The 22407-nt window shown below is 47.6% G+C and overlaps 2 protein-coding genes across 3 annotated transcripts in view; one reads left to right on the forward strand and one right to left on the reverse strand.

The window, feature by feature from the left end:
• The window catches only part of ADAM19 (ADAM metallopeptidase domain 19), a 32890-nt gene extending 24028 nt beyond the window's left edge, over window positions 1–8862 (forward strand). The window contains exons 14-23 of the mRNA XM_077786734.1: window positions 457–652; window positions 907–1015; window positions 1512–1704; window positions 2266–2346; window positions 2871–2979; window positions 3072–3207; window positions 3427–3493; window positions 4017–4220; window positions 5566–5712; window positions 6443–8862. Coding sequence (XP_077642860.1) covers window positions 457–652; window positions 907–1015; window positions 1512–1704; window positions 2266–2346; window positions 2871–2979; window positions 3072–3207; window positions 3427–3493; window positions 4017–4220; window positions 5566–5712; window positions 6443–6517 — 1317 coding nt within the window. The 3' untranslated portion in view covers window positions 6518–8862. The remainder of the gene's footprint in view (window positions 1–456; window positions 653–906; window positions 1016–1511; window positions 1705–2265; window positions 2347–2870; window positions 2980–3071; window positions 3208–3426; window positions 3494–4016; window positions 4221–5565; window positions 5713–6442) is intronic.
• On the reverse strand, window positions 8531–17412 carry NIPAL4 (NIPA like domain containing 4). 2 transcript variants are annotated; one of them, XM_021530741.2, is made up of 7 exons: window positions 17331–17412; window positions 15390–15638; window positions 13412–13468; window positions 12367–12457; window positions 11092–11252; window positions 10410–10993; window positions 8531–9986 (listed from the first exon to the last, which is right to left on the reverse strand). In XM_021530741.2, the coding sequence occupies exons 1-7, from the start codon at window positions 17365–17367 to the stop codon at window positions 9975–9977; spliced, it is 1191 nt and encodes a 396-aa protein (XP_021386416.1). In that variant the 5' UTR covers window positions 17368–17412; the 3' UTR covers window positions 8531–9974. The 2 variants fall into 2 exon arrangements, with proteins under 2 accessions (XP_021386416.1, XP_021386415.1); XM_021530740.3 differs by lacking the exon at window positions 8531–9986 and having other exon boundaries at window positions 10389–10993.
• Window positions 17413–22407: the final 4995 nt, after the last annotated feature.

Here is a 22407-nt window from a genome sequence, read left to right on the forward strand (position 1 = left end):
AGAGAGGAATGAACTGAGTAAACTTGTAAGCAAGGGAGACATAAGTTATGCATCAGGAAAATGTCTCCAGCAGAAGTGACAGGCAAACACAGGAACAAACTTCCCAGCCAGGGAGGGTTTTGAGAACAGATTACACAAACATCTGTCAGGAATGGTTCAGGTAAATTGGATCCTACCCTAGGGTAGGGTGAGATGGATCAGTGTCCCCATGAGGTCTGACAGCCTTACATGCTGTGCATGACCTCATTGCTACCTGGGGAAGGGATGCAGTCATTAATTGTACTCTACACAGTTCACCCAGCTAATGAAGTCCCAGAGGCACAAATCACTGCTGACCTCAGAAACCCTAGACAAGGAGGACAAAGTGACACAAGCAAGGTTCTGCCTTATCTACAGGCATGAAACCACAGAGGAGCCAAGCAATAACTCTGGGTTTTTCCCACTGTGTCTTTTTAGCTGATGTCTCCAGGAACTCCCTGCAGGAAGAGCTCAGGACTCTGTGACCTCCCAGAATATTGCACTGGCAAGTCCCCGTTCTGCCCCCTCAACTCCTACCAGATCGATGGGGCTCCCTGTGATGGAGGAAGGGCCTATTGCTACAGTGGCATGTGCCTCACCTACAGGGACCAGTGTGTGCAGCTCTGGGGGCCTGGTAAGGACAACTGCTGGCCTTTGAACCACCAAATGCTCTGCCCCTGCTACTCTGCTGTTCCTCACCCTGAGCAAGGCAGGAGTACCTTCCATTCCTGCTGTCAGCAGCAGAGTTGGAGGAGCCTTTTCTCCTGCCTTACTCACCTGGAAGAGGCAGCAAAAAAATCTCCCATGCTCCAACCATTCCAGAAAAAGGACAAGTGAGTGGTTGGCATGGGGTGAGATGAAGCAGCTGCTTGATTCTCTTCCGTGCAGGAGCACAGCCAGCACCAGACACCTGCTTTGAGGAGGTCAATGCTGCTGGAGACCGCTACGGGAACTGTGGGAAAGACATCTACGGGAATTACAGGAAGTGTGACATGAGGTACAAAGCAGAGTGGCAGCCCAGGGTTGCTCACTGGAGAAGATGGTTTTATATATTACAAAATTATGGGCCAGGAGATAAAACTGATCACTCCCTCCCTCTGCCTCCTGAGAAGCCAGCTGCATCCCAGTGGGACTTGGAGCCCTTGCAGCTGAAGCTTTTGGTTCACCATTTTCAAACATCTAATTGATTTTGTTCCAAAGCAACAGAAAATGAGGGATTTTTTTAATCCATAAGATAAATGCAGCTTTCTAACTGAGTTAAAAATTTCTTAGTCTTACTTCTGATTTTGTTGAGGTTAGCCATCCATGGGGACATGCCCCATCCATGGGGACTGTGGGTTGGTACCATCAGTATCCATCAGATAATTCTTGGGGAAGTGCCTGCTCATTTAACAATGACTCAGCACTGCTGCTTTAATTGACTTTTAGAGCTCATGTCTGCACAACATTCAGCAAGCCAGGAATAATCACTTTAGCCTTTCCTTTGAAATCAGAGATGCTAAATGCGGGAAGATCCAGTGCCAGAGCTCGGCTGACAAACCCCTGCAGCCCAATGCAGTGCCCATAGACACCACTGTGAACACCCAGCACTGCCGAGGGACCCACGTGCACACCTCTGAAAGTGAGGAGAAGGACATGCTGGACCCTGGCTTGGTGCTGACAGGAACAAAGTGTGGGAGCCATCATGTAGGTACAGTTCTGCCTGGAGTGGCTTGGGCGAGGTTCAGAGTATCACTTTTCCACCCAGAATGTGCTTTGTGGTTGTCAAGCTACTAATTTTTTTATGTCTGATGCTCTTCTAGGAGATTTCTGTATTTGTTAGAAAAATAATTCCTTGGAAGATTTAGAGAAGGACACACACAAAAGGCTTTATGTCTCTGCCAGATGAAGTTCAGGGCCAGTGCTAAATCTGGGATTTGCTAGCTGGTTGAAGTTGTCTCGTTTAAAGATGAGACACAGATGGAAACCAAGACATGTGAGAGCTCCCTCAGGGGCTTGCCACATGGGCATGGCCAAGCTGTGGCCAGCTGAGCTCCCACTTCTCTCTGGTCCACATGGACTGGGATTTGGGGGAGTCATTAACTGTTTGCTTGGGAGCCAGATTAACTTCATTTCCTGTTACTCTGCCCAGGGAGTTAATTAGTTCTATTTCCAAGTCACAAGTCACAACAGTAATCACAAAAATAGCAGTGATACGGTAGGTAACTCAGAGGGGTAACACTGAGTTTTTGGATGCTTTTTGTGCAGGTTTGCTTTGAGGGGCGCTGCCAGAACGTGTCCATCATCTTTGATTCTGAGAGCTGTAGCAAGAAATGCCATGGGCATGGAGTAAGTGTCTTCTTTTTCATCTCCATTCCAGGCTGAAGCAGGATGGGCTTCTGTTCTTCTGTAGCTGCTTGTTCAGCTTAATTCTGATACCTTCCTTAGGTTTGCTCTGGATTTTGGCTTCTTGGCTATCAGTTGGAATATTTCTTTCCTGTTTGATGCATTATCTTGTCCATGAATGTCACATAGGATTTAACATAGGATTTGATATAGGATTTAGGGAGGTCTGTTGGAGGAATATGAATTACAATAAATTATAAACAAGGAATAATCTTAAAGAAAAATATCCTGGACCCAGTTTAGATTGAATAAAAAGGATCAGACTTACTAAAGAAAAAACATAACAAGAAGTAATATTTATGGCAGTTTAACCCAAATTTCTTTCGCTCCCTGAAGAAAAGAGTTTCCAGGCACTCGGCTCCCATTGGAGTCTCTCCTGTAGTGTTTAATTCAGCAAGGCTTAGTTTGCTTTCACTTGCAGGTTTCTTAGTAGCTTCCACTTGAATCTATGAGTCTTCCTACTCCAGGTGTGCAACAACAACAAGAACTGCCACTGCAACCAGGGCTGGGCCCCCCCGTTCTGCAGCAAGGAGGGCACAGGAGGCAGCTTGGACAGTGGTCCCCCTCTGCCTGAAGGTGAGAGGGACCACGGGGCCACTTCAGAAGGACTTGAGTTGGTTGGGAGCAGAGAGTTTTCCATTTAACACACTCCACTTTCTTGCCCTCAGGCTCTTCAGCGGTTGTGATGGCTCTGGCCATCCTGGCTCCCATTCTCCTTCTCAAAGGAATCTTGTTTTTATTCTATTATCTGAAATGCCGGAATAAATTTGCCATCTGTTCTCTAAAGAAGACACCTCAATTCAGGTAAGTTGTCAGTGTTGTGCCTTGTCTCCTTGTCCCCCCTCCTGCCAGGACAGAAGAGACATTGCCAATGCTGTGAGGAATGTCACTAAATTGGTTTGTTGGTATAGCACTGCTGGCTTCTCATTTTTTCACTCCAATGAAGATAAAATATTAAATACAGGAAAATAAAGGAGAAAACATATCAAGACATTAACACCCTTTTCTTTCTTCCATTGTCAGTGACACCTCTGGAACTGGGCATGCAAACCCTGCCTTCAAGCTGAGAACCCCCCAGCAGCAGAGGAAGGTAGGGGCAGGGTCCATCCACCTGCAGGACAGAGATGCAGCTGCCCCAAGGTGTGGGATGGGGTTTCCTCTCACTTTGGAGTTAGGGAATGGTTTTATCAAAGGATTGGAAAAGGAGGCAGACATCACCCCTCAGTGTTAGCTGAGTGTAGCACCTGCTCCTAGTGATTTCCTCAAAAGCAGGAGCTGGGATTGACCAGGCTTGTGTGGCTGCTGGATCCTCTGTTGTCACATCCCCCAGCTCAAAACTGGAGAAATGGCAAACCCTGGGTTTATTTGCAAGCGTCACACTGATGCCTGGATTACTCTGTTCTCCTGATTGCCATTTCTGCCTCATGATCCCAAGTTGTCCCAGTCCATCTAACCAACACCTACCAGACGTACACAACCCATACTGGTGTTGCAGGCAATATTTTCTACTCTGTGGCTCAGAGACCTCACGCAGATCCTCAGAAGCGTTGCAGCGAGTATAATGGGTGGTTTGAAGTGCAAACACATGAAGATTTGTGTTTTTTTCTGCACAGGTGATTGGCTTCCCTGAAATCCCACCCAAACCTCCTTCTCTGCAAGCTCCAGGGCTCCAGATGAGCAGGCAGCAGCCGCCCACCTTCCCTGGCAGCCACAGCTGCAGCGGGGGGCAGCCCGTGGGGGCACAGCCCAAGGACATTCCCAGGAGGACACCCCCAAGCAGGCCAGCACCTCCTGCTCCCAAACCTCCAACCTCTCAGGTATGGAGTCCTGCTGCCCTCCTGTAGATGCTGTTTGATGGCAGGTTTGTTCTGGTGAGGTCTCTCACCCTGGGGGATCTGTTAGTCTTGACCCAAACTGACCCCATCTTATGTGAGCTTCCTCTCCATGGGGTTATTTGGAAGGTTAAAAAGAAAGATTTATTTCTTTTGCTGGCAGCTCTGTTCTAAATTTACTATGGACCCCACATTCATACTGGAAAGATGGTAAATCACTCAGACTGACTTCAACCCATTTTGCAAAATAATGTTATTATATTGGGGCCCTCAAATAAGCAAAGGGCCCAGATACAGCAGGTAGCAGGAGGCTGGTTCCCAGGCAGTCTCTCTCTGAAGGACATAGAGGAAAACAAACCCTACAGAGCTAAATCCTAGCAAATGGGGTTTGTTTCTAGCTCCATTGTTCCTGTGAGCAGCCGGCACTTCAGCAGGAAAGAAAACTAAAACAAAAGCAGGAAGCTGAGTGCTGTCAATAAGGAATAGGAATCCTTCCCAGCTGCTTGTTGACAAGTTCCCCATGATCTCCTTTGTGCCCTCCCCAACACATCCAGTCTCTTTATCTCAGTCAGCCTCAGGAGATGGAACACTTTTCATAAGATTTGCACAAGAAACCTGACTGTTTCTGGCTTAGTGGAGAGCCACAAGTTGGGGAAGACAAAGGGGAAATGATTGTCACTTTTTGCTCGTTGCATTGGCCTTCCTGGATGTTTGCAGCATCTGCCAGATCTGCTCTCTTGCTATTCCTATGGGAGCTCTTCAGACCTGGCAGTCAGTGGAATTTAGTCTGTCTTGTCCTTCCTGGAGTCACAGGGCAAGATCCTTGGAGAGCAGTAGATCCCCAAGCCATCAAGCATTGCATTTATGCATAGTCTGAGGAGACTGCAGAGGTTTTGGGTGCCCTCCAAGTTGTGAGTGCAGCTGTGTTTGTTAAATCAACACCTGTAAGGCAGCAGCTTAGCTCAGAGCCTGAGCAACAACAGGCAATTGGCTCTTATGGGGGTAACTTCTCCCTCTGGGACATGCTTTCCACTGAAATCCATTAGATGAATGGAAAATATAATGCTCTGAGCATCCTATTAAGGACAGCTGTGTGCACAAACAAATAATAACTGCTTGTGGGTCTGTGTGTGTTTGTATGGGCACGAGAACATGCACCTATATAGTGTTTACAGGCATTGTATAGGCAAACAAACAGTGAGTGTATGTGTGTGGAACTTGCTTCCAGCCATGAAGTGCATCAGTTAACATGGCTCATTAAAAAGGCTCTGGTTATCTATTACTTCCAAAACTTAAGGCTTAAATTCAAAACTCTTTCTTTCTTCTGTAGGATATTTCAAGGCCCCGGCCACCCCAGAGAGCTCTGCCAGCAAATCCCATCCCAACCAGATCCAGAGGCTGGCAGGGGAGCAGCCCTGCTGTCCCACTGCCCCCTGGGCACAGCAGAGCCCCTGGACGCCTCCAGCCTGTGCCAGAGGTAGGCACTGAGAGGGGTGCTGGGAAGCACCACTCACCCCTGGGGAATAAAAACACTCTGAAGGGAATTTCAGCCTGCAGAACACCTTCGTGCACAGCCCAGGTGGGTGGACACAGAGAGGCTGTGGGTTGGTCACCTTTATTGCAGGGGTCTCTGTTTTTACTCCTTTCATGTTAAGAATTTAGGGAGTTGAGGAAAACAGCGAATTCAGCCCTCCACATCCCTGAGCACTTCTTCAGGCAAAGCATTTGTTCGAGTGGAGCAGAGCAATGGGATCAAGGGCTGTGGGACCCAGAAGTGTTAGTGAAGAGCAGCAAAATGTGGAGATTCACACAAAACTTGAAGATCCCAGTAAAGAACAAAAATTCTTTCCAGTCTCTCTATCCAGATGCTTTCTCTGCAGGGAGTGTTTCACAAAAAATCGTCCTGAATACAGGCACTTACTAAGGGACTTCTAGGCACTGAGTTCAGTGCTCTGCACATGGGCCCTTTAACACAAAAATCTCCACTCCACACAGCACAATCATGTGTCTCCAGCCTGTAATATGCTGGAGGCCAGCTGTGAAAAATGGAGAAAACTGCAGGAACTTCCTTGTGGGAGAGTTCCTATGTGATGCACTGGGTTGTGAATGCAGACAAGCTAATGTCAGCTCCAGCAGAGGGTGAGGAGGGTGCTTGTTCTTCCATCAGTGCTCACTTCTCTTCTGTTCCCTTTTTCCATCTCACCCAGGGTGCTGGTGCCTGGATGGCTGGAGCAGTGAACAACTTGAAAGCGGGACAGCCAGGCTCCCGTGGGCATTCCTGAGGCAGCCTGCTCCTGGCTGGCTCTGGCCTTCACAGGGCACTGGATGGCCTTCATCACCCAAAACCACTCTCACACCTTCACTGCCATGGACAGTGTCTCAGCTCCTCTCCTCCTGCCCCAGCCCTGCTCCCTCTGTGACTCCCCAGGCTGCAGTCAGGCATGGCAGGGTGCCCCAGGTACACACCAGGCTCAGCTGGACCCTCTCTGCCTTTTCCACATGAGGATGACTTGTTTGTACGGTATTTAAACATTGTTGTGCAATATCCAGTGCAGGGATGGGGTGACGGGGGTTTCACGTGTTTTTAATCAGTTATTTAAGTATTACCAGGGAGAGCAAGTTGTGAGTGCAGGTGCTGGCCTTGATGGGCTTTCATGTGAGCCCTCTTGGCTTCCTCAGCCCCCCCCCACAGCTGCAGGAGCATATTGGTGCTATATACAGAACCCACTGCCTCTGGGGAGAGCAGCTGGTGATAACATTCTTCAGTTTATTCTCTGTTTACAGGGGGTGGCAAGTTGGGCCCCAGCAGAGAGCCAACCGTGGAAATATAATTTGTGGGGCCACTGTGGATTTTGGTCAGCTTTAGCAGAAGGGATTATTTTTTATTTCATTATTTTCCCCATTTAACCCTCTTCAGCAGGAACACTGCAACCCTTCTGTCCTCCAGCACTCGCTTGTCTTGCCTCGGTGCTGTAAATCCCCAAAGCAGCCCCAGCGTGGCCCATGAGCTCCAGCCCACGTCATTAGGACACACTCCAGGTACGACAGGGCAGCTCTGGCCCAGGTGCAGAGCAGAAGGCCAGCAGGAAGCTCAGCAGAAGGCAGTGCTGGACCCCTCTGCAGCGTGGTACCATCAGCAGGAGATGTTTTATCATGTGTCTGTGCTGAGCTGCAGCTCAGCATGGGCTCTCTGCTTCCCAAACCACTGAGAAACCTACCTGGAAAATGCCCAGGTGGTGAAACAGCTGAGCTATTAACACAACACATGGTGCTTTTGTAGGGCAGCTCTCTTACTCCAGGTTTTGTCTCCAGGCCATGGATGGAGAGAGCTGTCTGTGTGCACTTTAAGCAGCTGATGGTTCTGACCCTGAGGGCCCTCCCTTATGGATTTATTTTTTTCTTCTCTTAATAGTTTGGCTTTTGTATGTGGTATTATTTTTCCTCAGGATTTTAAAATAAGACCTCTGTTATGCCAGATTTTTTTTTCCTTGAAATTATTTCCTAGGAGAACACAGGGAAGTCTGGAGCTGTAGTTAAAACAGTCCTCTTGTGTCTGATTTACCATGGACAAATTCTCAAAGAGCATGACTGCTGCTCCACATGTGAAAAACTGCATTATTGGCATAAAAAAATTAGTCTTATTTGCTGGTTCTCTTTCCCTAAGATCTACTCATTAAAGAAATCCCAGATAAACCCCAAGAACTCATTAAATTTGTAGTTATATGTGGTAATGTATCTGTAGGATGACTTAAGTCACATTAGTTTTCACAACTCTACTACCTCTTTCTCCACAAGGAAACAGTTCACATGGTGTGTCTTGAAATTCTCACAGATTATTCCTCATTTTACTAATTTTAGACCTTTTTTTACCTTCTGTGCCTGGAAAACAAACCAATCTCAAAAACTTCCTTCTAAAAAAAAGGGGAGGACAAGTAAAAGACAACAGCTTTCTAATCTTTGTCTTTTTCAGTAGTTGGGGTATATTACATATAAAAACGTGTATTTAAACAACCCCCAAACTTGTTGTTTCTTGGTCTGTAATGGCAGGCTTGGCTGCTCACAGTGCAGCAGGACTGTTCATACACTGTAATTGTTGATTCAACCACAGAACTTGATCTCATATCTGAGCCCTCACTGAGGGCAGCAGCTCTTCTGCTCCAACCCCTGATCTTCAGCAAATGGCCACTAAAAGTCACTAAAATTATTTTCACTGTATTTCATGTGAGCATGAGATCAAGGTTTCAGAAAATGCCCCCAGACACGCAATGCTCAGAGAAAAACTGGACATGCTGAAACTCTAATAGAAAACTTTATTGCTGGAATATCACAAAAATCTCCAAAAGGAGATTTAAGTAGATTTAAGTAAGTCCTTTTAAAATTTCATGTGTGCAAGTTGAGTGAATGAGACCAGGGGAACTGCAGGAGGAGTACAAGATGTTAAACCTGATTCTTTGAAAGATAATATTACTTGGGAGAACTTGTAACAAATACATCTCACTTTCTTCTGTGTCCACATGTTAATGGTTTACAATAATGCTCTCTATGCATCTATGCAAATACTTGAAGAATGCAATTCATTGTGCCTTTTGCCTAGTTTTAATAAAATTTGTTGGGTGTCATTAACAAATACTCTTTCACCGTCTATTATTTCATAACCTCTGTTCAAATCTTCATTTTCTACATGGCATTTCTCCAGGGATGGCAGAATTGCTTTAATGAAATGCACTTCTAGAGTGAAGAAAGATGAGTCCCATTTACAGCCATTTTCTAAAATAAAATGCACCAAGCATCACACTGATTAGGAAGCCAAAACCAAAGCTGGAGTGAGTGACTTGGATTATTTTCTGCCACCAAAGGAGGTCGCTGCAGTTTTACTCTGCTCCAGATGCTCTTTCTGTTGTTCTCAGCTGTCCCTCAGCCTCTTTATCCTTTAGGGCTACACTAGTAAGATGAAATAATGAAAGACTACCAGATCCACCTGCAACTTTTTTTTTTTTATTTTGAAAAAACCCTTTATTTCCCTTTCCACATTCCAAAAAGACAGCACTGAAATGTTATTAAAATAGGAAATTGGATCATCCTCTCTCACAAAGCCCCACATTGTATTTGCTCAGTGATGCTCACACCCAGGTGTAATCAGGTGAGCATCTCAGAGGACAGCAGGATACCTCATGGAGCTCAAAGAATTCGGGGGGTTTTCCAAGGTCAAGATATTTCCTGAGGAAAAAAATACTTTATATTTACAGTCACTTGGTCTTTCAGACTGAAAAAAATAATCATAAGAAGTTTTGGAGTCAGTGGTATAGTTTCTCTTGACATGGGGTTTATCCTGCCAGAGCTGCCCAGCCTGAGCAGGGACTGCCTTCCTCAGGTGGGGTCTGGGTCAGGCCCAGTAACTTCACCAAGGCCTGGGCACCAGGAAAAATAAACAAACCCAAACAAATGAAACTCCCATAAAAATAATTAACACTGCTTCAGGGAAACTCCTGTACCTCACAAAAAACAAACCCCAAAAGGTGAAAAAGATCTCTCTATAAAAACACTTCATGGCTTGAGTCCTGCCACTGAGCCTGAGTGAGCAGCAATTGCAAAATTCAACATGTTTTGCCCATATTCACCAATATTCTTGTCCCCTTATTTGCAGAGCAAGTGATTAAACATGGATGAGCAGAGTCTGAGTAGCAGCGTTCAGTCCTTGTCTCTCACCTCCTCTTGAGACGCTGGTGTGTATTTTAGAGTTCATGCAAGTGTCTAGAAAGGAAACAAAAAAAGACAAAAATGACTAATCAATGATCCATCAAGGCCTGGAAACAAAGACATCAATGGCCACCCGGGGGAAGGAGTGAAGGGTAAACATCAGCCCTGCCAAGAATAAGAGAGGGAAGGGGCCTCAGAGAGGAGCTTTGTTCCAGCACTATCATATTTCTCGAGGATTTTTGTTTCCAGTGGCTGCCTGTATTAGGGCCCAGAGAGGATTAAACACTCCCTTGCTCCCATACCGTAACAGAGATCCCATCCAAAAGCCTGCAGAAAGATTTGACTTTGGAAAAGACACTGTTCATTTTATTTTCTGCTTTTCCTTTCTAAAATTTTCCCTGGCACTTGGAATATTGACATCACCCATCCAACCCCCAGTCCCCTGCATATAACTCCCTAAGTATAGAGCATGAATACTTTGGGTTTGTCCTCTGGGGCAATGCTGGAGTTGTCCACCTCTATCAAGATGTTCTTGTCATCTCTGGTGACCGGTGCTGGTTGTTCATTCTGAAGGACTTGGGGCAAATTCCCTAAACTGACGTCCATGTCTTTGAAAGCATGGAGTAAAAACACCCCCAAAATGATGGTGAGGAAGCCACAGACTGTCCCAATGATGTCAACCACGGTCATGGCGACCCACTCCTTAAAGAGGATGATGGAAGTGGTGATGACGATGGTGGTGAACAGCACGTAGTAGATGGGGAACACCAAAGAGGTGTTAAAAATGTCTAGGGACTTGTTGAGGTAGTTGATCTGTGTGGTGATGGATGCCACCAGCGTGACGACCAGGATCCAGGTCAGTGGGTGCTGCAGCACAGGCTGGCCAGCAAAGAAGCCCTTGATGGCAATCCCCAGGCCCTTGACCGAGGACACGGAGAAGGCGCCGATGACGGAGCAGATGGTGAGGTAGATGAGGATGTTGCTCTGGCCATAACGGGGGGCGAGGTAGAAGATCAGGAGGAAGCAGAGAGCCAGGAGGATTGCAGCATAAGCCAGGAAACCTGCAGCAGGGAGAGAAGAACTCAGAACTCCAGCAGTGGGCACGGGGAGAGGTTTGCACTGCCCGGCCCCGAGAGGGAGGGCGCGGCTGGCTGCGTACCCGGCTCCTTCAGCTTGGAAGTCATTTCCTCCAGGGTGGTGACCTCCTCGTCCTCTGGGGCATGAATGACCATCACAGTGCTGCCCACCAGGCTCAGCAGGCAGCCCAGCTTTCCCAGCAGGTTGAGCCGTTCTCCAAGCAAATACGAGGACAGAATGGCACTGCACGGGACAGACAAACATCAGCTGGTGCTCTGCACTCCTTAAAGAAGGAGCAGCAGCTCTAGGAAGGTTAAGAATGCTTCCATGTGATACAAGGACACAACTTTGGTGTAAATTAGTTGGATTCACCGTCATATGACATCTATCACAGCTGAACCTGCAGGGTGTGACCTGTAGATCACAGCTCTTATGTCAGCAAGGTGCAAAAATGCTGAATGTTTTAGCACATCCGCAGAAATATTTTTTTTTCAGGGTCAGCAGAATCATTCAGGAGCTGCTGAGCATTATGAAGCTTTTAGTGCTCAAGAAAATTACTTCAAGGGCCACCATAACAGAGAAAAAGCCTGAACCTAACAACAAAAAAGTTATGTTAATTTTAACTAAATCTTCAGAACCATTAGAAAGAGAAACTCTAAAAGTACTGGAGCTACAGATATATTTGCAAAAATATCTAGTTGTTGTCAAAAAAAAATCTGGGGCAAGACACCAGAGCAGTCCTCTCAGTTTTCTTATGCATTTCATAATACAGTCTTTCTATAAAACCTTAAGTAGCCAGAGCCATGTATTTTGGTAGGATTCTCCTATTTAAAAATAAAGAAATGAAATAGGGTTTCAGCCCTTTTGGAAATACCCTGAAGTATAAAACCCTACAACACGAGAGGACCCTAAAAGCTTATAAAATAAAAGGCAGGTGAAAGGCAGTTTGAAAATAAGCCTGGTATTTTTGACCCTTTTAAATTTTTAGTACTCTTGATTACAAAAACAAAGCGAAAGAAAACAAACAAACATTAAAACCCCACCAATCCTGAGTGGTTAAAGAGCTGGAATAAGGAATGAAGTAATGCAGATATTTGCAATAATTTAACCTGCAGTGTATGTGGTTGCTCTACACCTCCAGCATTTCCAGAAGGGCAAGCTACTTAATTCAATGGCTCCCAAGTGGTCCCTCCAAAAGGACAACTACTAAAGGATTTTTTTAGAAAACACTGGGACTTTTTTTGCTTTGGGCAGAATAAATCATATTAGTATCGCTTCAAGTCTATTTTTACAAGTCAAACAGGCAAACAAGAGAAAAAAAAAGAGGCAAATTTCAATTTATAGACACAAAAATCACCTTATGAGCACGCTCAGAGCCCCCAGAGGCGTGACAATAGTTGCTGGAGCAAAGGCATAGGCAGCAAAGTTGGCAGCTTCCCCTCCACCCACTAAACAAACACAAGAAAAATAAATACCAGTCAGTTACAGAGCACTTTCTGTGTTTTCTCTTGGGGGTTTGCAAACCAGCAAGATGTCACTTGTAGAATGGGTTTTATGCTGGGGGTTTCATCCTGCTGCTAACAGGGGCAGACAGTGAGTGAAAATCTATTTCAAATAAAAAGAGGCACCCCTGGAGAAGGGAACCCCTCCATGGAAAGGGCTGGGGGTGCCAGGGCTTGGCTCAGGAGCCCCCCAGCCTAGCCAGGCTGTGTGGGGGTAACGAGGGAGGGGGTGGCTGTGGGACCCCCAGTGCTGGAAGGCTGCTTGTCCCCTCCACACCGTGTCCTTGGGGCTGTGGTGTCCCCCTCTGTCCCCAAGCAGTGAGGGCAGAGCCAGGGGGGGACACCTTGAGCTGCAGCTGCCACGCTGAGAGCCAGAACAGAGGGCTCTGAAACAGCCTGTTGGAAAATCTGCTGCCCCCTGTGCAGCTTTGAGTCCAGTTTTAGGGGATACTGTAAAGCCTTGAGTCCAGTTTTAGGAGATACAAGCAGGAAATAAAGATTTTAAGTCTTGTTTTAAGGGAAAGCAAGTTTCTTCAAGGAAGGAGGTGCTACCAACACCTCTTTATCTCCCTGTGCTGCAGCATGAAACCTTCCCAGAGCCCCCAGGCACTCAGGGGAGGTTGTTTGCCCTGTGCCTGGTACACAGGCAGACCTGCCAGCTGCCCTATTAAAACCTGGCTTTTCATGCTTTTGATCAGGTAAAACTGAGCTAGCAGGTCCTGCCAGTCCTGCAGAAGGACTGAGAGGGAGATCCTGCATGGATCACTGCCTCTCCTCTCCCTGAGGAACCTCTGCTGAGGATGGAGGAACTCACAGAAAACAGGCTTTAAGCACCATACTCAGTTTCACAGGGACAGACCCTGGAAAAGCTGCAAACCCAGGGAAACAGCTCCTACTTACTGGTTAACAAGCCAGCCCACCAGAGCCAGTCCTTTAGGTAGCCATGGCCTCCATCTCCTGGGGAAGAAAAGCACATGCAGGAGTTAACAACCATATTCTTCAGAGCAAGAGATGAGAATGTCCCTTTGGAGAGGCATAAATTCCAAGGAGAGGAGTGTGACAAAGAACAGGGAAGAATGGACTGTGTTTGGAGTTAATCCAATTCTGGTCCTAGCCCACAGGCTGTTGGACATAAGGAGTTTGAGCCTGCTGACATGGAGAACCCTGATTTTGCTGGGTCAAGGAGAGCCCAGTTTTTGGATAAATATGACCTGATGGAGCTGTCAGTACCAGCAGTGTTTGACTTGCCTTGGAGAAAAGTTATGTGCTCACATAACAGGGGTGACACACTGGGACTGAGAGAGTACAGGGCAAGATAGGACAAGGGGCAATGAAGAGTTGATCAGGAAGACTTCAGGACATAGGGAAAAATCTTTTGCTAGAGTTTAGCTTCTTCTGGTTCCTCAACAACTCCATAAATGCTGAAGATCAAATGTTATGCTCTGGTATTTCTCAGAAATTTCTGGTTTATTTGTTTTAGGGTCTTTTTGCTTGGTCAGGGCTTTTCCCAAGATCTCTTTCTGTCAGCTGCAATTTTCTGTCATTAATCTCTAATTTCTTTCAGCGTGTTAAACATCCTGAAAAATAGGGAGGGGTTTGCTCTTGTTTTACTCGCTTGACTCTGCTGTGGGAAGAGTTCATGGAGGAAAGGAGGAGAGAGACATCTACAGTTGAAGCAATACTGATATTTCACTGTGCAAGTATAATGTCAAAAAGCAAACTCATCTGTGTTCAGCAGCTGTGTGTACCCAGCCCAGTGACACAGGATGGAGATGGACCCGAGACTGCCCAGTGGCTCAGCTGCTGTTGGTAGCTTTGCTGGCTGTCTCTGGATAATCCTTCATCATTCCATGCCTCTGTGTCCCCATATGGGCACAGAGTACAATGGGGATGGTGATATTTACTCTCCCTGAAAGGTTATTTAAGAACTGTTCCTAGGCCAGAACTGGAAAGCAGCAGTAATTTAATTATCATTGCTCTCTTTTGCAGTTATGCAAGTAGGTCAGCTGCCAGGTAGGACTTACCCTGCTGTTGGAAGATGTTTGCAATGCTGATGGGATGTGTCCAATTTCACAGTGCAATTCTGCTCTAGGCAGTGCTGCTCCACCACTACCCATCCATATATATATGTATATATGTGTGTGTGTGTGTAGACATAAATACACCTTGCCCTGAGAGCCTGGTGCTAGAGGAAAGTTATCTGCAGGTTGTTGTGCAACACAGCTCCAAAGAATCCCTTTGGATTCCCACAGAGTTCCCACAGAGCCGGCCTGTCCTGCATTCACACACTCTTGCTAATGCAATCCAATCACACGGAGCTGCGTCCTCCTCTCGGTGACCTGGTGGCAAAGCTGCCTGGTGCTTCACCTAGAGCAAGAGGGGGGTCAGGGCTGTGCTGCTCTGCCCACAGCTGTGAGCTGCAGCTTTGTGCAAAGGGACCCATTTCAAAGAGCTTTTAGCACTCTGCTTGCTCCTGGCCCCACGCTCTGAGCGATGGGCACGCACTGCTCTGCTGTGGGGACACGTCTCATCTCACAGGACCATCCCTTGCTATTTGTGGTGCCAGGCAGGGGAACGCTGCTTTTAGCTGAGCTCCTCCAGTGCAGGGCTCTGTAAATTAGCTCCTTTCCAATAGAGAGACTGTAAATTAACTCCTTTCCAATGCCAGGCCTGTGAATGAGCTCCTCAGCTCCCACATAGCACTGCTGCCTGGTTCTCACACACAAAGATGCATCTACAAAAGCTCTTATTTACATTGCTGGTGGAGAACTGACTGTACCCAGAGGTGTTCCCTTGCCTCAGGAGTGCTGAAATTTGGACTGTGTGTAGTCCCAGGAACAGGTGGTCCCTGCCCCTCCTGCCCCCATGGAAGCTTTACCTGCCCTGGTGCCTCCCTTCTCCACCAGCCGTAGCAGTCCCTTCTTCTTGAGGATGACGCTGCTCCCGATGAGGAAGCTGGAGAAGACAGCCAAGCCCAGGCCAATGTAGAATCCATAATTATTTTCCAGACGAGTTATCCAGGAACTATCTGAAGTTCCATTCTCCTGGATAGAGTCAGCTGGGACAGCATTGCTGATCACTTGGCACACGACCCGGTGGGAAAGGCAGGAAAGGGTGATCAGAGACCCTTGGAGATAAAACAGCAAATTACTGACATGATTAACAACAGTCTCCCTACTCCCTCAGGCTCATTCAGATGTCCCCCTGCACAGCCACCCATGCTGTCAGCCTAACAACACCCAAAGCTCAGGACACCTCTTTACTCACACGTGGAAATGGCAGGGTGTTGTCTGACAGATTTATGGCCTGCAGTTCAAGCATCTTTGACACTGAATGAGTCTACATACTGAGCTGGTAGGCCACAAGGACCTCTAAAAATAATTTGAATTTCCAAATATATAAGCCAGAGTCTCTCCACCAAATCCCAATGTTATGGAGTTGAACTAGGCCTTATCAACACTTAACCTTGTTGATCCAAAGGCTTTGGTACTTTCCAGCCAACTAATCCCCACACCTGCCAGCTCATCTGCAGTTGTAACTTTGGGTTTAATGTGGAGTGATGCCAACACTGTAACTGTGCATCTGTTCCTACTCTGTGTGCTGAGCTGTGTCATAAGACAACATCAGATTCATCCCAGACAATTAATTTCCTCTACTGTTTAACTGTTTTATTCTACCTATTTGCAAAATGCCTGAGAGCTCCTAAAGCAAACCCAGTCCTGCCAGTGTGGAAGGACTGAGAGCAGGCACAGTTTTCTGCTGTTAACACCAAAAGCACTGCACTCTATGGCTTTGGCCAAGGTGTGTTGTTGTGTGGGGGTGGGAAATTGCCAAGTTTCTTCCTCCCCTGACACTCCTACCACACCCAGCACATCTTTCTATCGCAATCTTTACTCCAAGTGTAGTAAAGATGGTGTGACTGTGACCATGAGGAACAGAGCAGCCAGGTGGAGTACAAAAGTCTCTTTGTAGTAAAAGACTTCAGTTTTTTTTTTTTTCTTTCCTGAACTCACATAGGAATTATAGAACAAGTATTTGTGTCTCTGCAGGCAGGAGTGTGGAATGGCCAAACTGCTCCCAGCAGTGTCAGGAGCCTGGGCATGGGCCCCACATTTTCCCTGAACCAGGAGCCTGGCTTACATTTTAAGCAGTTACAATCCCTGGCCCCGGCACACACAGCTGAGGTTTTGGATCTGAATTGGCTATAAACGTTTTTCTAAAGGAAAAAATAGCAGTGACTTTCTAGAAGAGTTTCCAAGGGTTCCCTACTTTTTTTTTCCTACTAGGAAAAACATTTTTGATCGTGAAAATATTTCCTGGGGAATAAGGGGGGCGACTTCCCTCCTTAGCTGGGTGAAAATCTCCACCAGGTACTCCCGGGCACAAGCACAAGGCAGCGGGACGAGGATTACCGACCGCATTAAGCAATCCTTAAATGAATAATAAATGCAAAAACCCCAACTCCTGGTTTCTCTGTGCGCTCTAGGGCTGGCAGAGCGCGGTGCCGGCTGCGAGAGTTTCCCCATTCCTACACAGACCTCAAAAAAATAAAGAGAAGAGTCCCCGAAGCCAGCAAACAGCCCAGAGCAGAGCAGTGACGGACACAGCCCCAAATCCGGGGGGATGAGGCCGGGGGGTGCGGCGGGCTCGGAGCCGGAGCGGCTGCGCCGTCCCGGACCGGACCCGGACCGGACCCGGTCCTGTCCCGGTGCTGTCCCGGTCCTGTCCCGGTGCTGTCCCGGACCTGTCCCGGTCCTGTCCCGGACCTGTCCCGGTCCTGTCCCGGCGCTCCGCGGCCCGCTGCCCCGGCTGCACCCACCGTTGCTGCAGCTGCTGTTCGTCTCCAGCGGCTCCATCGCCTTCGCTCTCCGGCCGCTCAGCGCATCCCGGGCCGAGGGCAGGGCCGGGCACACCTGAGCCCGCCCCGCTCCTCCCCCGGCCCGGCCCGGCCCGGCCCGGCCCCGCCCGGCCCCTCGCAGGGCTGGGAGCGCCGGGAATGCCCTGCGGAGCCTTGCGCGGTCCCCAGGGCCAGCCCCGCATCCCCAGCCCTTGTCCCCATCCTCCCAGTTCTTGTCCCCATCTTCCCACTCCTTGTCCCCATCTCTAGCCTTTGTCCACATCCTCCCAGCCCTTGTCTCCATCCTCCCAGTCCTTGTCCCCAACCCTTGTCCCCATCCTCCCAGCCCTTGTCCCCATTCCTTGCCCTTGTCCCCATCCACCCAGCCCTTGTCCCCATCCCTAGCCCTTGTCCCCATCCTCCCACTCCTTGTCCCCATCCCTAGCCCTTGTCCCCATCCTCCCACTCCTTGTCCCCATCCTCCCATTCCTTGTCCCCATCCTCCCAATCCTTGTTCCCATCCCTAGCCCTTGTCCCCATCCTCCCAGCCCTTGTCCCCAGCCCTCATCCCCATCCCTAGCCCTTGTCCCCATCCTCTCAGCCTTTGCCCCCATCCTCCCACTCCTTGCCCCCATCCCTAGCCCTTGTCCCCATCCTGGTACCTGCCTGCCCGGTTGGTGTGGTGGCATCTCCATGGGGTTCTGCCCTGTCACACAGAGCTGGGATGAGGCTCCTGCCACTGGGTTTCGAGGCTCCTGCCACTGGGTTTCTCCTCTGGAGGGTGTTTTCCTCTTTGCAGAGACTGGAGAAGGCACTGGGGCAGCAGGAGGGTGGCTCGGAGGTCTGTGAGCCCAGGTGTGGGGTTAGTGTGCGCTGTGTGGGTTGTACAAAGGGGTTGTAGTGGAAACAGAAATTAAAGGTAATCGAGAGAAATGCTAGTGGCAATGTGGACTCAAGCTTAGAGGTGTTTTTCAACCTTTTGGGCTGAACAATATATGAAGGATATAAAGTGGTTAGGGAACATTCAAAAGAGGGCCACGAAGATTGTGAAGGGTCTGGAGGAGAAGCCACGTGAAGAGCAACTGAGGTCACTTGGTTTGTTCAGACTGGAGAAGAGGAATCTCCATCCACTCCCCATCCCAGGGCAGCCAAAGCTTCCCTTGCTGATTCTGGTGAGTGAATGTTTCAGAGTGTGTGGAACACCAATTTTGCCATCATCCCCAGCCTCTCTGCCGACCTCCCTTGTTTTGCCTTCATCCCCATCCTCCTCTGCTGACCTCCCTTCCTGCATTTGTGCTCACTGGCTGTGTGTACACAGAAACCTATTGCTGATAGAAAAGTCCTTTCATTGCCAGGTTCTGCTGTAGGTCAACAGAGGCAAGTAAAACCAATAGTGAAACAAGAACTTTGCTTCAGCAAGCCCACATTTACACGTAGAAAGGGTCCCTCTCATAAGGCAATGTAAAGATATAAGATTTGCAACATCTGAACATATCTGAAAAATTGCTTTTTTTTCCCCATAAAATAAATTGCCTGTTGCTACAGGAGTTGCCCTTAGACCATCAGGCTGGAGCATTGCTAACACCTCATGACACCTTCATTCAGTGCCTGATCCTATCTCTGAGCAACTGTTTTCTCCAGCAAATGCAATGCTCAAGTGCTTTGTGAATAATTTGATTTTAATCAAGTCTGTTTATCCATCACAGTCCTGCAGGCCACTGGCTGGGAGAGATGGTGGCAGCCAAATCCCACATCCTCCCCTTTATGACGGGGCACTTGATAATCAATCCAAATCATATGGCAGCAGGTTTTGAAGTAGGAAATGAAACTTGTGCTAATTTATCAGTGTTCTGGGAGCAACTTCTGCTGCTGTTATTTATTATACAACCAAAAGGGACAAGACCCCGGGCAAGACAATGATGGTGGGATTTGGCCTCTGTAGTGTAAATTTACTGGCTGATGCTGGTTAGGAGCTATTTGTGCAATGTGTGAATACAGGGCTGGTTGTAGAAAATCAAGTATTTGCTGTGTTTGCAGTGCTGTCTGGGGGAATTCGTGTCCCCTGTCCCTTCACAGGCTGCTCTTGCTCTGCCTGTTCACTCTGGTGCTTGGGGCTCTCCCCTTTGCTGGACCATTCTCAACTCCCTGAAGTCTTGCTCATAGCCAGGGAGGCCTAATTGTGGTGTGGTTACTGGTGTCCAAAATAATTTCCAAGCTTTTTCAGATGAGTGTTGTTGACATCTGTGATCACTGTGCACAGAGGTGTGAAGGAGGCAGCAAATTTTTATGGAAGGGATCTGGTGTTAAAATCATCTTTTTGGTCATGGTGCAGCTTCATGCATTACTGCCACAGCATGGTGCAGGCAAAAGAAAAAGGCACTTTGGGCCACATCTTTACCTTCTCCTGTCAGCTTGATTTCCTAAAGGAAAAGGCTGATGTGACCACATGCACATGTACTCCTTTTCATCCCCAAAAATAAATTTGGGTCTGTGGGCTTCTTCTGCCAGATTTGACAAGGAGTGAGACCTCCAAGATAAGCCATTCCAAGTCCTGGGAAGAGAGACATGATGAGCAAAAAAAGGTCCCCAAAAGGAGGGGACACTGCCATGTGAGCTGGCTCTATCAGACACTGTGGAGGGAGTGTGTCTGGGTGACAGCACTGAGGAAGAAGCTTCAGTCAGATTTTGAAATCAGCCATGGATACAAGTGTGTCACGTATTTCCTTCTTTCTGGCACGGGGAGAGTGGGGGGTGCAGTCTATAAAATCACGAAGTCACAGGAGTTGCATTGGTTGGATTTAGCAAGGCTGTGTACAGCAATATGGGAGTAAAGAGCCAGGTAGGGTTGGCATGGAGCTTTCTGTGCTTAGTCAAGGGCAAGTTGAGACTGATAACAATAAAGCAGGGATGCAGCCAATGCCTCTTTTATTGCTTCATATCCTAATTTTAATGGGAAAGCTGTAATTAAGGGAATTTAGCTCCAAGCTATGACCTCACAGGGTTGATACATCAGATGCTGCCTTAAAAATAACTCATCAGAAATCAGGGAGTCTTCCCTAGCAGCTCATCTTTTACCAATGCAGTTCCTCCTGAAATACTGGTTTCCAGGCCAAAACCTGGACTGGAATCCAGGGGGCAGAACGAGGCAGCTTTGCATGCAATTAACCTCTCCAGCAACATCAAAAGGTTGTTCTTTCCTCTGCTCTTGTCTGCTCATCTCTTCTGTTCTGGAAAAAGTGGTGGAAAACTACTGAGTACCAACTGTCCTCTGTTAAAAATAATGGTGGAAGTATCCTGCTAACAGGTGATGGAAACTTTTGCCCTTGGATGTCTGCTAGGCATGGTTTCTGTGGAGAGTTTCTGAGGAGCTTTGTAATATTCTGCTCTGGTTTTGTATTGTTTCAGAGCTCCAAGGAGCTCTCTGCTGCTTCAAAGGGAGGGTGAACCCTTTTTCTGGCAACGATTTGATAAGGTAGGGGTTAAGAGAATTGCTTGATGTTGGATGATTGCAGCACTACATGAAAAGATGCCCAAAGCTTGAAAGATTGAACTTTGATGAGCAGACAGCTTTTAATTCAGCCTATCTCAAGGTAACCACGTCTGCAGTGGCTGAGGCTGTCATTTGGTGCCACCAGAGTTTAGACAGCACCAACAGAGGCAGTCCCCAAGCCTGCCACAGCCGTGGTGGGTTCCAAACCTTGCAGCTCTGCCATCCCCATGCCAGTGCAGGCACCTGTGGGTCTGTGCTGCTCCTGAGCGATCCAGGGTCATAAAATACATCCTGCCCCTTTCTCCCAGGGTTACTAAATACTTTATGCAGGTCACTGTGGCCCCACAAAGCCACATGTTGGCAGAGCAGGAGCGGTGGGCTGGTGATGGACAGCAGTGGGTGAAGTGACACGTAATCAGCAGATCGTTTTGTTTGCAGACTTCTTATCTGGAGGCGTTTGCATCAGAACTCTAAATCAAGCAAAGCTGCATGTGAAAGGCACTCCTGACTTGCAGGGGAGGTCACAGAAAGGGTAATTTTGTTAAGCTATTGAAAGAATAAAACAATCATTAATGAGCTGTTCTCTCCATTAGTGAAGCGACTTTTATCCGGAGATGTAAACATATTTAGGAGCATTAGGAATAAGAAAGATGGGGGCCTGTATCTTTGATATTACTCCCTTAGGGCTGGTTGTTCAAAATTCAGAGCCTTGGACCCCGAGATTCAAAGCAAGGACTGATTCTGGCTTCAGGTGAAACCATGTGAGCTCTCAGCACTTCATAGGGCTGATGTGAGAACTGGGGTGTCCATGACACAGCAGCTAAAATTAGTTAAAAAAAAAAAAAAAAAAAAAAAAAAAAAAAAAGGAAAGAAGAAAAAAAAGAGAAATTTTGATGGGAGAATGGATAAAAGCCAAAAACCTTCCCAGTATCAGTGGCTGATGCAGGAAGAAAGTCCTGCTCTCCTCTCTGCCATTCCCCTAGCAGAACCATGTTGAAATCAGTAAATATTGGGCAACTTTGAACAATCAAACAGTCCTGCACAGCAGGGTATCACCCAGAGCTGCAGCACAGCCTCAGAGCACATTGGAAAGATCAACAGAGCTGCCTGGTCATGGTGTAAAGTTCACTTCCAATTCTATGTGAAGAATCATTGCATTTCTGTTCCCCTCAAGCTAGGAAGCTGGTCCCATGAGCAAACCTTGGGAAGAAGTGAAGGGAACACCACTTAGTGTTTGGGCTGGAGCTGGTGAGCACAGGAGTCCAGCTCCCACAGACCCATGGCAGCTGTTTCTCCTTAATTCCTCAACTTCCAGATCTTTTCCCCTTTTCTCTTCAGTCAACAACCACTGTTGCTTCTTGGGTGCTTTTGGCTTTCCACACAAAACTAAGAATGGTTTCAAATGGAAATTTGGGAAAATAATAGCAAGGAGGATCTCCTGGAACAAAAAAAAGGCCCCTGTGGAGTTGACAAGGCTGCAGTAATGAGAGGAAATTAGCACCTCAGTTTAGCTTTGGGTAGAGCCTGTCAAAATCTGTTAAAAATGATTATATGAATTTCCCTTCCCTG

This window comes from Lonchura striata, chromosome 15, assembly GCF_046129695.1.
Source record: "Lonchura striata isolate bLonStr1 chromosome 15, bLonStr1.mat, whole genome shotgun sequence".
Classification (NCBI taxonomy): Eukaryota; Metazoa; Chordata; class Aves; order Passeriformes; family Estrildidae; genus Lonchura; species Lonchura striata.

Excerpts from the sequence above, each read along its gene's own strand:
- NIPAL4 (XM_021530740.3), bottom strand. The coding sequence starts at position 17,367 with ATGGAGCCGCTGGAGACGAACAGCAGCTGCAGCAACG. Across the intron at positions 12,458-13,411 it reads GTGGGCTGGCTTGTTAACCA|TGGGTGGAGGGGAAGCTGCC; the intron begins GTAAGTAGGAGC and ends GTGTTTGTTTAG. Across the intron at positions 11,253-12,366 it reads GCTCTGAGCGTGCTCATAAG|TGCCATTCTGTCCTCGTATT; the intron begins GTGATTTTTGTG and ends TGTCCCGTGCAG.